General features: G+C 40.9%; 1 protein-coding gene across 1 annotated transcript; it reads left to right on the forward strand.

Annotated features, from left to right (window-relative positions):
• The first annotated feature begins 1157 nt into the window (after positions 1–1157).
• On the forward strand, positions 1158–17413 carry NMD3 (NMD3 ribosome export adaptor). Its single transcript, XM_073359496.2, has 16 exons — positions 1158–1264; positions 1621–1681; positions 2184–2318; positions 2773–2869; positions 3659–3739; positions 4359–4487; positions 7367–7457; positions 7667–7745; positions 8126–8222; positions 9889–10006; positions 11614–11759; positions 12712–12824; positions 14117–14189; positions 14814–14920; positions 16311–16381; positions 16729–17413. The coding sequence occupies exons 2-16, from the start codon at positions 1638–1640 to the stop codon at positions 16860–16862; spliced, it is 1515 nt and encodes a 504-aa protein (XP_073215597.2). The 5' UTR covers positions 1158–1264; positions 1621–1637; the 3' UTR covers positions 16863–17413.
• Positions 17414–18063: the final 650 nt, after the last annotated feature.

The following is an 18063-nucleotide window of genomic DNA, read 5'->3' on the forward strand; positions in this document are numbered from 1 at the left end:
AATCAATGGGAGTGGAGGGCCTTCAGCACTTGCAGGAAGTGCTCAGGAACTTCCAGGATCAGACCAACAATATATAGAGGAACAGAGATTGATCTGCGATTTTATTAAACTTGTGTGCTGTAAACATTTGTTTCTACTTACTTTTATATTAGCCTTAACGTATCTAATAGTCCAGGCCCCTAGTTTCTGCACTGCTAGACAAGTGGCTGGTGAGACAAAGACAGCTGGGAGATTAAGGAAGTTAAGCTGCTGGATAGTATCTCTAGGGCACTTCTATTGTATTATTGATCAACTTTTGGGGCAGGGGGGAAGAGAAGCACTTTCTGTGCTGGGAACTTGCCATCAAGTTAGGTGTGTCAGCCCCTGCTTCCTAGCAAGGGGTCCTTTGAAATGAGAGCAATGCAGCTTGTGATTGGATAGGGTAGTGATTAGAGTGGATGAGTGAGGGGGTGGGTTGAGTCACCCACTAGAGCTGTGTGTGGGGCCCAATCTTTAAAAGCATACAGGCTGCCTGGGGCTGGTAAGACAATGGCAGTAAGGAGCCAGCTAGCTAGCTAGCTAGCTAGCTAGCTAGTTATGGGAGACAGCAAGTTAGAGTTGGGTGTTGCTTTTGTTTCCTTTACTTTCAGATACTCTACAAGGAAGAACCCTACCCCAGGAGGAAAGTGGTATGTTGCCACCACTACCATCTCCTGCACATCTGGAGCCCCCCACAAGCCAGGCATTCTGACCCTGGAGGTTTCTGTCCCGACTCTGGTCTTGACTTGCTAGGAATAGGACCTGAACATCCCTACTGACAAAAGCCAGGCAGGGGGAACCAGCACAGGTGAGAGGGTGGAGTCCCACAGGGAAGCAGGAAAGAGCTGCAGGAGGAGGTGGCTCATCTGCATAAGATCCGGGAGCGCGAGGACTTCCATCAGCAGGGCACACTCAGAGGGATGGAGGATGCCAGCCACCTCTTCAGGGACACCATAGTAAAGACGAGCACGGGGGTTTCGCTGTCAGCCTCCCCGGGGCGGGGCGGGACGCGGGGTCGCAGCTCCGAACGCGGCCCCTAAGCGTTAACTCCGCGGCCGCGGATTGGCTAAGAAACCGCAAGGGCGGGTCAGCTCAACCTTGCTTGAGGTAAACAACCACCGTCCCCGCCTACGCCCTGTTCTCGCGGGACTTCGGCTCCGGCCGGTGCTCTGCCGGAAGGAACCCGGAAGTCGAGGCTGAGCTGGGAAGGGCCGAGTGCAGAGCGCCCACGGGGTAGTGGGTGCTGGTGAGGAAAGGGTCCCTCGCGCCGCCGGCTGGGAGAGGGGCGCGGGACCGGCCCTGCCACCGACTCGGCGGGAAGGGGTGGGCGGCGGCGTAGCGGGACTGGCCCGGCCCGGCCCGGCCCGGCCTGACACGACACGACACGACACGTGTCTGCTTGTGGGTTGCCCGGGCACTCGGCCCTTGTCGGCCCGCACACGCCGCCCGGGGCCGCGGGCCTACCATAGCCTCGCGCCCTCCGCCTGTGTGCGCGGAGAGAGACCCGTGTGCAGGCCCGGGAGGGGGACCCCTGCGGGGACCTCGCCGCCCTGCCACCAGGGTGCCCCGAGCCCGCGCTAACCCGGCTCTCCGCCCTCCCAGGAGCCGTGTGGCCGGACATGGAGTACATGAAGGCGCCGGTGGCCCCCAGCCAGGGCAACATGTAAGTGACACGGGCCTGGCGCTGCCCGCCGGACGGGGTGGGGCCCGCGAGGGTGTTATGGGGTCGGGTTGGGTAGGACTGGAGCGAAGTGCCCGGTCTCTTGTGAGGCCCCGGCCGGGTCCCCGGAACCCATAGCGGGGAGGGCAGGAAATGGAAGCTCGGACGTCTCTGAAATTCCCTGCGAGGGGAGTCCGTGGAGAAGCACCACGAGTCGGGAATCCTTCCCCAGCGCAGCCAGTACAGGCGTCGCTTTCCACCGGTGGCTTGAGCTGGGTTGGCCATTGGTCACTGACACCCTGGGGGGATCTGGGTCTTCATTTCAGGCCAAACCCATACAAGCTTCCAGACAAAGTGCACAGTGACAGGATGCATTGGTGTGTGTCTTGGCTGGCAGCAGGCCTTTTTCCTTCTATCACAACATTTTTCTCTGCCTTTGTTCCTCTGAGTGCCCCCAAGTATGGTGTTTATTTTTCATTTGTTAATTCTGCTTCATTTACTCAAGCCTGTGCTGCCAGTGTGGCATCCCAATCCCACCAAACCCTGCGAACATGTGCGTGGCATGTTTACGAACTCAGGTGGATATCACAGAAGGAATCCCCAAACAAGTCACGGTTCACTTCTGCAAACAGTGTGAGAGGTATGGTGTGATTACACCGTAGGTTTTAGGCTAATATGTCACTAAAATGTTAAATTTGTGATATTTTTCATTAATATCATAAGCAATGGTTGGAAATGACCAAGTTTATATTCACAGAATGCAAATGTCTGTTTTGACCTTATCTGTTTTTTTGTTTTTAATTATTATTTTAAGGCTTTTCTTTTGCTGAAGCAGTATTAATTCTGGGATTTGGAGGCACATGTAGGAAAAAAGTAGACTGATTAAGTAGTTTCTGAAGGAAAAAGTGGGTGGGTCAGAGTTGGGGAAAAGTTAAAGTACTGTACCTCTGAAGAACGTGGATCTTAATGTTTTATTAGGGAAGCACCAGTTTGGGGTTTATGGTAAACATTTTCTTTTTCTAAACCTAATAATGTTTTAAATAAACAGTGATCTCTGAATAATTTAAATCATTGAAAGTTTTCCTTTATCTCAGATATCTTCAGCCTCCAGGAACTTGGGTTCAGTGTGCCTTAGAATCGAGAGAACTTCTAACTTTGTGTCTTAAAAAAATCAAAGCTTCGCTTAGTAAGGTTAGTCACTGAATTGCATTTGCGCTGTATAAAATAAGATCTGATTAACTTGTATAGACTTTAGAACTTACAGGGTAGTGGTCAATGTGACTGACTACCCAGAATCAGTTGATTTATGTTAAAGGTGGAGGCTGAAATCCTGACCTCATTGAAATCAATAGTAAAACTCCCATTGACTTCAGCAAGGCCAGGATTTCACCGAGTTTGGAGCTAGATCTGGTTAATACAAACAAAACACATCCCTAAAGAAAGCATTCAGTTATCAAAATGAATTTCCGCTATTAAACGAAACATATATTATGCATTTGACAATCATGTTAGTGTTACCAGATATTGGTTGGTCTTGTGCCACCACATTGCAGTTTGGACTCAGAAATAGACCACTATCTTATTTATTTCGGTTAAATTTACAGTAGCGCACAGTAACCATTTCAGTAAGCCTTTTTTACATTGTTTAAGTAACTGGCAGTTTGTTACTTGACAACTTGCAGCGAAAGCACAAATGGCTGTAGTAGTAGTTCTATGTTGGTGGTTTTAGGTTGAAGAAATTTTTTCAATCTAATTATGTGGAGGTGTAGCATGAATAATATTGATTGGGTTTGTTGTACTGCTAAACATGTTTCTTAAATGTCTTCCAGTCCTCAATTGTTGATAGTGTACTTTGTAACTCATTACCTGAAGCTTGTGTTCTTAATGGTTAACTTTTCATGCTTTAAACATGCATGTTAGAGAGTCTGACAGGTTATCAACTAGAGGATAATGAATAATCTTCTCTGTTTCTACTGACAGGTGCGGCTGATCGAAGCAAGCTTTGGTTGGACTGAACCACATTCCAGGAGACTTAAGATAAAGCTGACAGTACAAAAAGAGGTAATTGAGATCCATTGCACCTCTTACAGGTTTTTTTTTTCTAAGCACTATTTTAGGCGACAAATACAGTAGCGTACAGAAAGGCAATTCTCTGTTGGCTGGTGGAGGCCAAGAATGTTCCAGAGGTTATTTGCTTGTCTTGGAGGAAGATGCTGATTTCACTGTGCCTAAAGCCCACAAATGGAGCAGTATTGACAGTGACCTGAGGAAGGCATTTTGCTTTCTCAGCTGCAGGGAGGAAAGGTAACCCTATGCAGGCAGAGAAGTTAATGAAAGATTCAACCGCCTAAAGAGACAGGTTTATAATAATTTCTGAAGACAAGCAGGCAACTTTTTTATCTTGTTTTTTAAAATATGATTTTCTCCATTTTTCTGAGTAATTATTTGGAAAATTGAGGCCTTCATAAAAGCATAACATTTATATTTCATGAATAGTACTGCCAACCTCCATGCATAGCATAACAATGGCTGTCAAGTAATCTTACTATACCAGTTACTTTGAACTATAATATACTAATTTTTGGTTGAATATTTGCATCAGTGATGTAAACTATAAAATGGCGCCATCTTCAACCAGAAGAAAGAAAATTTGTAATCATTCTTAAATTTGATTCTGCAGGTGATGAATGGAGCAATCCTTCAACAAGTGTTTGTGGTGGAGTATGTAGTTCAGCCTCAAATGTGTGATGACTGTCATAGAGTTGAAGCTAAGGATTTCTGGAAAGCAGTGGTTCAGGTCAGACAAAAGGTAAAAACAATAGTAATGTTCTTCAGTATCCGTCTAGTTCAGTAACCGGTCAGGTGACCAATACTGAATGCCTTCTTTTGAAGCATAAGCTTCTCAAATGCATCTGGCCAATACAGGAATGCAGTCTGCAAACATAAGGTGGAAATCTTTCCCTCGCCCCAGCCAGTCTGTTCTCTGAGGCATGAACATTAATGGCCCTTCACGCTGTATCCCAATTAAAGTAACTGCAGATGCTTCACTAGCCTTCTTTGTGCTTTTTCTGTATTCTCTTTTGGTCATCTCTTTAGGAACTCTTTTACTCTCCTCTTATCCAAAACTTTTAAGCCTATGCATCCCAGTGAACCACAAGCCAGTAGCTGGGAGAGGGATCTCATATAGACAGGTAAACACCCTTCCCGATCTGCCTCTCTGGTATGCATCTTCATGTGTCAGGCAATATGCAATATTGACATGCTTGGATGGAGGGCTGGGGATTATGGAAGAGGCATGTAGAGATGATGATAGCTATTTACCCTCACCCACCTATAAGGAAAGGAGGAAGAAAACCCTGCTCCTCTGATTCCAGCTCACCTGGCCTTGGGGGAAGGGATGAGAAGTTCTGTTTCCTGGCCTAAAAGGGTGAGCATCAGAACTTAAAGTGAACATGAACCATCAATCTCATGCATATGTAGTATATTGTGCACACAAAAATGTTTAAGGAACATTTTTAAAGTTGCAAAGTCAATAAGGTATTTAGGAAATATCAGAATTAAGGTTGCCAGCCTTGTACATATGCTCCAAAGTATGGGGCCACCAGAGCTTTTCAAAGAAAAGGTCACCAGAATTTCTTTAACATTGCAAAACTATTTTTTTTCCATTGCCTTGTTTTCGAAAATGACTGAACCCTTTTGGCTGACATTAAAAAATAAAAATATACCAGCCAGAGGCAGGCTCTTGGCATGGAAGTTTCAGCCCAAATAGTAAAGATCAGTGAAATTATTATAAGTAGCTAAAAACAGGGTCTTATAATGGGAAGTTCTGGGCAATCTTAATAAGTGAAGCTACCAGCCCCACCTATAGTGGTGGTGAAATATTTTCCTTTTTCTCCAGCCTCCTCCTAACATTAGCTGACCTCTTGTTTCCTTTTTTGGCCCCAGCCATACAGTGAGCTAACACCTACATCTTTTTTCCATAAGTCTAAAACTAATTCAGATAAAGTGAGTGTCTGAGCATCTAAGTTGCACTTTCTGATATGTTTTATTTTACACTTGTCTGTGGGGCATTTCATATGTCATTGTTAAGGTAGGTTATTTGTAATGCTGTCACAGGTTGTCATGAATTCTTCAATTTTTGCTTTTCTTAAACTTCACTGCTCATCTGGAGAGCCACTAGCTTTTAATTAAATATGATTTCTAGCCATTTTGGTTGCAAAGGTAACCTTCTAAACATGAAAATATAACTGATGCTGTCTTGCTAAGTCCTACCAATATGCAGAGATTCTCTAGAGGATGCACCTTTGCCTTATGTAAAAATTCTAAAACCTTGTAATGTAAGACTATAAAATGTGCTTTATTAAAATAAGACCTGATATCGTTTTTTAAGAATGTGTTTTTCGATTTTTCCCACTTGAAATTAATGTTTAGGACACTTAATATACTCAAAAAATTTCTGAGACTTTCTAACTGCAGTTGTGACTATTTCACTTTTTGCTAGGAAAAAGCAGCGGGAAGTGTTTTATTTTACCCCAATATTTTGCTTTGACCAACAGCCAACTTCAGTCATTCTATTGCTCAGACACTGATGGGTATGTCTACACTGCAGCTGGAACTGGGCCTTCCAACCAGGTATACAGACATGCTAAATCCACTCAAGCTAGCATGCTAATTAAGAGCTGCGTAGATAGATATTTCATCAGTCCAGTCCAGTCCAGCCACACAAGTATGGACCTGGGGAGGAGAGTGGGCTTGTACTCCGCCAACTAGCCAGTGCCACAATGTCCACATATTAGCATCTATATCTACCCTAACTGGCAGGCACGCTTCCAGCTGCAGTGTGATAGACATAGCCTTAGTTTTGTACAGTCCTTCTGTGATTCCTTTCAGGTCTGCCTAAGACTTGACTAGTCTAAATAATCTTGTTCTTAGCAGACTGCCTGCTGGCAGTTTGCATCCTCCTGAAACTGTTTTGCTTCTAAAGTGATGGAAAACACACTTCCTAGGCAATAATCTTTAAGCTGTGCAGTGTTTGATAAGGTGATCAGATATATAAACTGAACCTTTGAATAGCTTGTTTTTTTAAAATGTCCATATTTGCATTTCTTTAACTAGTATTCAAGTACACCGCTTGAGAAAAGGAAGTGAATGGGTGCATATTACAATTTTAGTGCCATGTAGCTCATGGGGCTAGTTGAATTTGTTTTTTTTAAATCATTTCGGTTTTATAATATCAGTTAAATTAATCCCATTAGAATCAGAAGGATGGGTTATTTATAATTGTTTAGGATCCAATGTATTGAGAAAATCAATATTACAGAAACAAGAAATAAGAGTAAATAAGAAATAGAGGTTTAAAAGCAACACAGAAAGGCATAAATGGAGCAGTTGCTTGCGCATTTATGTACATGTATGGTAAATTTTCAGTAGTTCTCTTGTAATAAAGACTTCATTCAGTGTCTAAGCTTATTCAGTTTCCCCATTTGTAATTTTGGGATAATGATACTGACCTCCTTTGTAAAGTGCTTGGAGAGCTACTGATAAAAAGCACTATATAAGAACTATTTATTTTATTTCTGCTTCAGTTGATCGTTCCATGTTCATGGTTACCCTGTTGATGCATTTGCAGATAACTTGAAGGTTGTTACATTTTCATAATCTAATCTAGATTTGACTTTTTAACTTTAGACTCTGCACAAAAAAACTTTCTACTATTTGGAACAATTGATTTTAAAACACAGGCTTCATCAAAATACTCTTCGGATCAAAGAGATTCATGGTAAGTGAAGTGGCTTGCCAATAATCTTTATGTAAAATGACTGAAGTAATCGAAATTGGAAGTCTCTGGGTCTGAAAAATAAGTACTAGTATTCCATTTTTGTGCACATTGGTTGCTGAGAGGTATGACTTAGATATAGCCTTTTTATGGTGAAAAATACCCATTTAAAGTACAATATAGTATCTTCATGTAGCTGTATTTTCTTTAAGATGGCCTGGATTTCTATTATGGTTCAAAGCAACATGCCCAGAAGATGGTAGACTTTCTTCAGTGTACAGTTCCTTCCAGGTATTTTGCCATAGTTTATCACATTCTAACTCAGATATTCAAGAGCTGTTGGAAAATTACTTTGCTGATCCTTTATTTTGAAAATTGTATGTAAAGTGCAGAATCAGCAGTTCTTGGATGCAATGAGTCTTTTGTAATTACAACAAAGTGAAGCTACCAGCCCCGAAGTCTCCAATTTTCTCCATCAGCTGAGACATCATGGAACTAACCCTTTTGTCCATTGTCCTGTTTTCCATGTTATTCCTAGTTTTCTTGTGATATGAAGCCATATATTTGCAAGTATTTCTACTACGATATTTTGTGCTGAGAGAATGAATTACCTTCTGTATATTTCTTATGCCTCATTTTGCTCCTTTAAAGTTTTATTTATGCTTTTTTAGATCAAAATCATCCCAGCGTTTGATTTCGCATGATATTCATAGCAATGCCTACAATTACAAAAGCACTTTCTCTGTGGAGATTGTTCCAGTATGTAAGGTAGCTTTCTTTTTTATTTTTTTTAAAGGAATAAAATATATTATCAATTTACAGTGGCTGTAATTTACATTTTTGATCATGAGTCAGGATTTTTTTTTTTTTTTAAAACAAGATCTTTTAAGGTAAATGTGTTCTTAGTGAAAAAAGCTGTCATCAAGCAGTCCATTAGTTTGGAAAGTATTTTAAAAAGCATGCTCAGAAAGGGGGTAGAGTGCTTGTTTCTCCAAACTTCTGGCTGAAACCAGCACTTACAAGCCCAATGTGCAACATACCTGTATAATTACGTCAAAAGCAAAACCAATCCACCTCAAAATTTGCATGCTAAATTTCATCCCATGGTAGAATTTGACTGAAAAGTTTGGTGTACAATCGTGTGAAGTGTTTTGAGAGAGATAATGGCTTGAGAATTTCCCTGTTCGCTTTCAAAGATCTTGCAAACTGGGTTTTTGGCTCATTTCACTGAAAAGTAGATTTACCTATAACCTTCAAACTGCACCTCTGTTCTGTATTGCTTAACACGTAAAAATGCTTTTTTGCTGGCTTTAGAGAGGATTCTGGTATAGTAGCACTTATGTAATAACACCTTTTAAATATTAAGGTAAATACGTATTCCAATGCACTGAAAACATACACTTGTGTTTCCATGCATTATATATTAATTTGCACCTCTTCTTTGATTTACATGTTGAAAGTTTGCTGGACCCACATGAAGATGACCATTAGCAGTGGTAGTGGTTGTCAGGGTGTCATGTGGGTTTGTCTCAGTCCAATAGCCGGAGAAGCAAAATATAGGCAAAACATAAACTTCTGGGCAAGTTTAAAAAAAATAACTGCACCAAGTGTGAAAAGCTCTTCCGAGCAGGGATAGTCTTGGTGTGTGTTTATAGTGAGTCTAGCACAGTGGGGCTTTAATGAGATTTTGATTAGCCCCTTTGGGTATTACTACAATATTTATATTAATGAGGGTGGTTATCTGTAGATAATTGAGGTCTGTATTTTAGACAATGCCTAAAAATTTATCCAGTATTTATAGCCTAGTCATTTGGGTAGTTAAGAAAAGTACTGCTGCTCACAAATTGAGCCCTGCTGAATATGTACTATAGTTAGTGTAAAACATCTTTTCCACCTTTGAGCATTTTTGCTAATTTACGAGACAGAGACCCACACTACTGCCTTCTTATCAGTACTTTATACCCTGAGAAAACAATTAATGTTAATCCCCGAAAAAGTAAAGAGTGATCCCTGAAGAAACCTTAATATGGTACAACCTTAACTTTCCTCAAGTTTACAGAAATATCCAAAACTTTCTGCTAAGTAGGAGAACCATGCAGGTGGACAGTGTCTTCCTCCTTTGTTCAACTGAAGGTTGAGGGGGAAATGGCTTTGTGCTGTAACTAAAAAGCTACTTTCTTACCAATTGTCAAAGATTTGCCATGAGAAGGTTAGAAACTCACTTCTCAGCCACGCAGTATTGTAGAATTAGATTTCCCCTCATCTACTCCCCACCCCCAGTTGTTTGTTCATAGCATTTGTTGAATGGTAATAGTGGTTGTTCTCAAACTCAATTTAAGGACTTGTTTAAAAAAGTTTTAGTACTTCGCTAAAAATCTGAATATAACTAAAAACAAGAAAACAAATGTGTGAAATTTTGTCTCTTGCTGCACAGGACAATGTTGTATGTCTGTCTCCAAAACTGGCACAGAGCCTTGGGAATATGAGCCAGATTTGTGTGTGCATCAGAGTAACAAGTGCTGTCCACCTCATTGATCCCAACACTCTGCAGAGTAAGTTGGGGGAGGGGAGCTGTTGTTCGTTTTTTCCCCTTGAGCGTTAATCCTGTTGTCTAGTAATTCTTCTTCTGTTTCAGAGTAGCAGCTGTGTTAGTCTGTATCTGCAAAAAGAACAGGAGTACTTGTGGCACCTTAGAGACTAACAAATTTATTAGAGCATAAGCTTTCGTGGGCTACGGCCCACTTCATCGGATGCATAGAATGGAACATATAGTAAGAAGAGAGACACACGAAGTTCCCATACAAACTGTACGAGGCTAATTAAGATGAGCTATTATCAGCAGGAGAGAAACTTTTGTAGTGATGATCAAGATGGCCCATTTAGACAGTTCACAAGAAGGTGTGAGGATACTTAACACAGGGAAATAGATTCAATATGTGTAATGACCCAACTACTCCGAGTCTCTATTCAAACCCAAGTTAATGGTATCTAGCTTGCATATTAAGTCAAGCTCAGCAGTTTCTCGTTGGAGTCTGTTTTTGAAGCTTTTCTCTTGTAAAATTGCCACCCTTAAGTCATTTACTGAGTGGCCAGAGAGGTTGAAGTGTTCTCTTCCTACCGGTTTTTAAATGTTATGATTCCTGATGTCAGATTTGTGTCCATTTATTCTTTTGCATAGAGACTGTCCGGTTTGGCCAATGTATATGACAGAGGAGCATTGCTGGCACTTGCTGGCATATATCACATTGGTAGATGTGCAGGTGAACGAGCCCCTGATGGCATGGCTAATGTGAGAACAGCATTCTTCTGTTGGCATTGTTCTTACTGAATGTTTTCCTGATGCACATCTTGTGTTTCAGACCTTAATTATGAAAGATTAAATCCGTTTGCTCACTGCCGAACAAATTAATGGCAAACTAAAATTAATCTTTGCCCCTGAATTCTCTACTATTGCGTACAAAATGTACCACAAATGAAAGAATTGCAGAGGCTATCTGGATGATATTTTCCTTTTGTCACTTTGCTGTGCCATGTTAGCCGTGTCTGCTTGAGAAAGGGTTTATTGTTACAGCTCTACCAGCCAGCTCTGATAGTTGGGTTCTTGTATTGCCGGTGTCGTTTATACCAGAATTAAACTGTCTACGTTAGGGGTTTTGCCAGCCCAGGTGTGTTGGTTAGAAGCGACTTTTTAAATGTAGACCAGGCCTTGGTCTATCACAGGCATATTCCTTTAGAATTAAGATGGAGATACAGAATGCAAACTGACATGTGACTCAGGGCAGGTCTGCACTAGGAGTGCTTCATGGGAATAGCAGTACCAGTATATTTTACCAGCGAAGCACTCCTAGAGTGGGTGTAGCTTATTCCAGTCTTCCCTTCCCCTCCTAACAAAATAAGCTATACTGGCAAAAGTACAGTTTTGCTGGTACTGTATAACTGCATCTACACTAGGGACTCTTGTCAGTCAGATCACACCCTGATTTAGACAATGCTACATCAGCAATAGTTTATAGTGTACACCTGGCCTCAATGCTTCTACTCTGTTGAAGTGTAATATCACTGATCATTTGAAAGTTGCCTTGATTTTTGGCTTAATAATGCATATTGAGTCCGAAAGCAATTTTCCTGTGCCCACAAAGGTCTGTATTTGCCCTTTCAGTTGCTGACATTGATGGAAACACTTACTGGCGTCACCCTTTCAATAGCTTGTTCCATCCAAAGCAGTTGGAGGAGTTCATTGTAATAGATATCACCAGGGTCCAAGAGAGAAAACAAGGTGCAGGTGCAGGGATGAGATCAAACAAAGTAAGAGTTTATTTGCCTTATTTAACACTTTGGAAACCGGGTTCCTTGTCTGGGATTCTGTTTTGGCTCACTTGATGTTACAAAGCATACTGCACGTTTTTCCAAATATAGCCCAAAATGTTCTGAATATTGTTAGCTGGTGAAGCTTTCCCCTAAGAAAGGTGCAGTACATTGTTCTCATTCACTGGGAATTGCATACACATCATATGAATTCCCTTTTCAGAAATTATTTTGCTTCAACATTAAGTTAAAATTTGATTGTTATAAGCTGCTTACTCTTAGGTTAATATTTTAGGTCACAATTTCATAATGAAGCATTTTATGCAGCCCAACACTTAAGAGGATTGTGGATACCAGCTAAGATTCATTATAACTAAATGAACCATATTTGATAAATATCTTGACAAATATTCCACCTGAATGCTTAGGTCAAATTAGTACTAGAGACTGGTGTTCAGAAGTCAATTCACCTCTCTTAATAGTGTTTTATTACAGATCTTGTAGCAGTTGTTCCTCCTTGTTGTCCGTCCTTCCTTCCTTCCTCCACACAAGACTGTGGCTTGGCACTTTTTTGTCCTACACAGAGACTTCTATGTAACAATGCCTAGCCTTTGGTTTGCTGCTCTACGTTTTTTATATTTCCTTACCAAATAATATTGATCCAACAACTCTATATGGTACATAATGAAATAAAAACAATCTTTGTGATCATATTTATAGGAGGAAATCTAAATGGAATCTGTGCAAATTTCCCATTGTTTCCATTTGTTTGTCTTCAGTAAAGACAATCATTAACAATAAGAAAATGGAAATATAAGCTGGATACAGAAAGCCAGTATTACTGATGCAATATTAAATGGTACATAGTACAGCAATAGAAGTGTTTTTAATTATGCAGCAGAAAATGAAACTCTCCATCTCATTACAAAAATGTTTGTTTCCATTTTTCAAGCACACTCTTGCTGAAGCCTGGGTACAGAAAACCTCAGAGATGAATACAGATAATCAGTATTTCTGCCGCACTCACTTGGGGCACCTTCTAAATCCTGGAGACCTAGTCTTGGGGTTTGTATGATATATGCTATTTTCAATCAATATTTGATTGACTGAGACAGATTTTGCAGATTAATAAAATCTCAACTTCCTGTAACACTGACCCCAAAGTTACAGGACATGGGGGACAGGAAAGATCTTGTAATTCTGTCATTTTGGAAAAGGATTTTGGGTTGGTAGGAGAAGAGGTGGCTTCTGTTTTTTAAAGTGTCTGTTTAAACCAGCAGTTCTCAAACTGTGGATCAGGACCCCAGTGTGGGTTGCAATCCCGTTTTAATGGGGTCACCAGGGCTGGCATTAGACTTGCTGGGGCCCAGGGCCAAAGCCCGAACCCTGAGTGGCACTGCTCTGACTTCAGCTTCAGCCCTGGGCAGTGGAGCACAGGTTACAGGCCCCCTGCCAGGGGCTGAAGACTTGGGCTTCGGCTTCCCCCCCAGCCCACCTAGGGTGGCAGGGCTCAGGCTTCAGTTCCCTCTCCTGGGATAGTGTAGTAATTTTTGTTGTCAGAAGGGGGATCACAATGCAATCAATCTTGAGAACCCCTGGTCTAAACCAAAACTTGTAAAAATGGCACTTTTTGACTCAGTACTACTGCCTGTGCGTGTTCAGAATTGTATCTAATTAGTTTTTCCACTTTTTGCTATGGTTAGCACTGAAGTGCTATCACAACTGTGGGAAGCTGATCTGGATTCGGCTCATGCTTTCACAACAGAATTGTGAACTGTTCTAATTTTCAAAATTAGAAGTTGCAGGAAAATGAGGGTGGAGAAGAGGCCCTTGGTCATGGCCAGGAAGAGGTCACTGGTGACCTTAATGAGAGAAGTCTCAATGGCATAGAGGGACAAAAGCCAGAGTGGAATGGGGTCAGTCAGCTAGCAGTCAGAATCAAAGCAATGAGTGTATAGAGTGCACATATGACAAACATACTGCTTAGACATGGAGAGGCTTGGGAGGGTTTTTAAGATGCCACGGTAGGGACATGTTCAAAGACCAAGTATGCTGGAATGTGTCAGAAGAAAAGAGGGGATGGAGACAACGGAACAGGTTGAAGGGTATGCTCTGCAGCTTGATAGCATGTAATGTACTTGATCGCTGTTAGTGTGTGTTAGATACCTTATAATGTAAAGAGTTTAACTTGTTTATCAAGGATACTTAGTAGCATGGATTTTCTTCCCTGTTGTGTATCTCTTTTTGTGTGAACTATAAAATTGTAATTATACCATGTTCGTTTCTTCTTGGAAGTATAAAACATGAAAGGTTAAGTATTCAAGCAATTAAGTGTGTTGTAAATATCTTCCTTTTAGATATGACTTGGCCAATTGTAACCTCAATGACGAATTTGCAAATAAGATGAACCCCCACAATGTTCCTGATGTGGTAAGGTCCTAGAGTCTCCTTCTTGTGCATAATTGAAGATGAGAACGTTGTGGTCTATAAAATGTATGTTGTAGTCCTAGCTTAAAAATCTGGGGAAATGAGGTATTAGCACCAACATCCTGGTCAAATTCCAGTTTTGGAAATTATATTCTGGCTGTTTAAATTTTCCCTGTTTTGATTGGCTTTCTTAAAGACATGCCTTAGCTCACACAGGAATTAATTCAAGGAAGTCCTGTAGCCTGTGTTATGCAGAAGGTCAAATTAGATGATCAGTTATCCCATCTGCTCTTCTGGATCTGTAGTATCCATTTCTTTCCCTAAACTATTGTGTCCTATCTATGCTGCGCCAGCACTGTGTACTGTTCCTTCCATACACATATATAGCTTGGAAAGGACTTGGGGAGCCCTTTGTATGACAAGCTCTATGTAAATCGTGTGAGAACTTCACTATTCAGGCTCAATGAGGTGCCTGACTCATTTATCCTATACAGCTTTCCATTGCTGCCCTCTTGTGACCAATTATTATATTACAGAATCCACAATGCAGTACAATTCCTTGGTTCATAGATTAAAGAATGTTAGTGTTTTTCTGAAAATTGGTCTAAAATGATATCTTCTGTGTAGGTTTTAATAAAGAAGAGTTATGACCGTACTAAACGCCAGCGTCGCAGGAACTGGAAACTGAAAGAGCTGGAAAGGGACAGAGAAGGCATGGATACAGATGACGAAAGGTTTGGTTTCTGCTCAGTAACTCTTCCCCTTGAACCATCTGTGCAGGGTCCAGTAATGGGCAGCATTTCTCAATCTCTCCTGATAATGGTACTAGATTTAGTTCATGCTCAGGTCTAAAGAGTATCCAGAATAAGTGGAGACACCACTCCTCCTCTTCTTCCACACAGGCAGGTACAACTGGCACTCCATAAGGGGGAGTGCATGCTCACCATTATCAGAAGATGGCTTAGCAGGTCTGGTCTCCCTGCATTCCAGGGAGAGGTATACCTCTTCACTGCTCCCTACTGCAGGAAGTGCCTTAAAGACACAATTTAGCCCCGAGTGCTTAGAGTGAAACCTCATCCCACTTTTGACTGCTTTGTGAAATTGCAGGGGAGATTGATATTTGAGACAATATAGTAAAACTTTCTTTAGTAATGGCTGTAAGATTGTGGGCAAAATTCAAGATACACAGTATAAGCATGGACTACGAAGATTTAAAACTGGAATCATCATTAGTGAGTAGGGTCACAGACCACATGTCTGTGGGCAACCAATTAGACATTAAGCTGTCTAAAGAGACATCTGCAAGGGAGAGGAAATGTTTGTCATTGGTATGTTCAGTAACAAATTGTATGCAACAGCTGACTAACTCTAATGTCTAGCTGACTGGAAAATGGAAGCAAAAGATCAGAGTTAAATTGGAATGTAAAAGCTACAGAATATTAGTGGCATACTATAAACTACCCGAAGACTGAATTACAAATATGGATATGTTAAAAGAGCATATGTCTGAGGGACCAAATCCTGTAATCATTTCTTGGTGTGCAATGCTTCCCTACACTTGATGGCCCTTGAGAGGAGCAAAGAAGTGAGATGTAGAGCAGTTATTTAAGTGCTGACTGCATGCTCAAGACATAAAATAAGTGCCTTAAACCCATGCAAGTAGAAGGGCAGTGGTCAGTGAGTCATGCCTATCCTTCTCCCCCAACTCTAAAGTTGTCTGTCTTGTTTTCGAATACATCCAGGCAACTTGGGATTTGGGGGATGGAGCTAGGGTTCTGCCATTTGTTCAGTGGTCCCCACAGCACCCAGAGAAATATAAGCCGCTCTTCAAGTTTTTTAATTTTTAATCTGTGCTTGAAGCACACAGCTGCAGCTTCTACAAAATGTATTCTGTGTATAATAAAAACAAGAGCACTTGTCAACTCCAGAAGTTTTCTGAGTAAGTCTCTCCACCCATCCCCATTGGGGTTTTACCTGCAGTAGAGTTTCACCTCTAGGATTGGCCTAAATAGTTATCTGGCATGATTCCACTGGGCTGCTAGCCTGCCAGACTCCAGAGTTTGCATAATTCTAAAGGAAAAGAGAAGAGTTAATGTATTCAGTTGAGTTTGTTGCTTTTTTTAGGCAGTACCAGGACTTCCTTGAAGATCTTGAAGAAGATGAGACAATTAGAAGGAATGTCAATATTTATAAAGGTAAGTCAAAACACTTGTGACTTCAGATTTTATTTAGCTTCTGGTAATTCAGAAGGATTTGAATGCTCAGGGTAAAGTGACATACACTTAGAAAAATGCATATTGCTTGAGGTCATAATGTCAACAGGTATTTTACAGCCTTTGATTACTGTGTGTTCATGTTTTGTATTTGCAACAAAGGTAGGATTGGTGTGGAAGTCTAATTTGGGGGGAAAGAACAGTTGTAGGAAGGATTGGTCTATAATGCAGCAGCCTGTATGAAAGTGACAGGGTGTATTCATTGCTTTAAGCTATGAAATTTCTTGGAGCTATTATTCCCTTATTTGGTTTTTCTTTTGGTTTTTTAGATTCAAAAATTCCAGTGGAAAGTGACACAGATGATGAAGGTGCTCCACGAATCAGTCTGGCTGAGATGCTAGAGGAACTCCATATCTCCCAGGATGCCACTGGTGGGGAGGGTTCTGATATGATGACACAATAAGCATATGCATTAATAAATGCAATCATTGTACTCTCTTGAGGAGAAACTATCCTGCCCAGAAATAAATGTAATGAACTGTTGAACTAATTGTAGACATTCATGTAGTCTTGTGAATATAAAAGGCTGTGCACGTAAACCTCTTACCCATAAATAAGTGTGTGTGCTATACAAACTGCTGATGAGGATCAGATTTAGTAAAATCAAACTCCTGATGAAGGTGTCACAATATAAGGCCTGCAAGTTTTTCAGATGTTCTCCTGCTGCCTTCTCCCTATGACTTCTGCAATGTGAGTGCAAGCTGAAACTGCAGGTGTATCCACATGATTGTCTTGAGGTTAAGATGCAAGATGAGGAGTCAAGAGCGATGGGTTCTGTTCCTGATTCTGCCAGACTTTCTGTAGCTTCCTCTCCTGTAAAAGAGACCTTTATCTTCTTAGCAGGAGAGTTGTTGATTTGCTTGGAAAGTGCTTTAAGATCTTTGAATGGAAGATGTAATATGAATTTATTCAGCAAAATTTCTGGTAAATATGAGTAAACTGTTTGTTCCTCTACTGTGTGCATAAGGATTTTATGTAAAATATGTAAGTCAGTTGCCAGTACAGCCCTCTGAATCACAAAGCTTGGCCATTCTCACTCATTGTAGGATATACTGCACTATCCTAAATGCCAGTATCCATATGTTAATTTAACATGAATAAATATCTCCAGTTGTGAATCTTACATTTGAAACTTAGAACTCTGAACACTTGTTATTAGCAAATAACTCAGTATATTAACAAAATGTCATGGTCAACTGTTACTCACTTAATTGTTATAAGTTTTAACACCAAAGAGGGCATGGTCAAAATGTGCAATTGTTCTGGTATAACAGAATATGAAATATTGACATCCTTCAATTTTTTTTGTTTTTACTGCAGAGGGGTTGGTGGAATTGCATGAGAGCTTTCAGGTTTCCCAAATCTATAATGGGATAGAAAGGATAAACCTATACAAGGCAGTAAAACCAGTCTTGCCACCATCTTTTTAACTCTTCTAAAAAGATGCAAGGTAACTAGAATGTGAAGTAAGGAAGAAACTCTCCTTGCTTCACTGTAAAATTTAAAGGGGTAGAAAGTTAAAAGAAGACCTAATGTCTAGTCTAGTGTCAATTCAATAGAGGATATAGTCTCTAACTGTATCATACACAGCCTAGGAATTGGAC

The sequence above is a fragment of the Lepidochelys kempii genome, chromosome 9, assembly GCF_965140285.1.
Source record: "Lepidochelys kempii isolate rLepKem1 chromosome 9, rLepKem1.hap1, whole genome shotgun sequence".
NCBI lineage: Eukaryota > Metazoa > Chordata > Testudines > Cheloniidae > Lepidochelys > Lepidochelys kempii.

Bases quoted from the DNA above. Each gene is read 5' to 3' on its own strand.
- NMD3 (XM_073359496.2), top strand. From the start codon at position 1,638: ATGGAGTACATGAAGGCGCCGGTGGCCCCCAGCCAGGGCAACAT. The intron at 2,870-3,658 runs GTTAGTCACTGA...TTCTACTGACAG, and splicing joins TCAAAGCTTCGCTTAGTAAG to GTGCGGCTGATCGAAGCAAG. The intron at 11,760-12,711 runs GTAAGAGTTTAT...CCATTTTTCAAG, and splicing joins CAGGGATGAGATCAAACAAA to CACACTCTTGCTGAAGCCTG.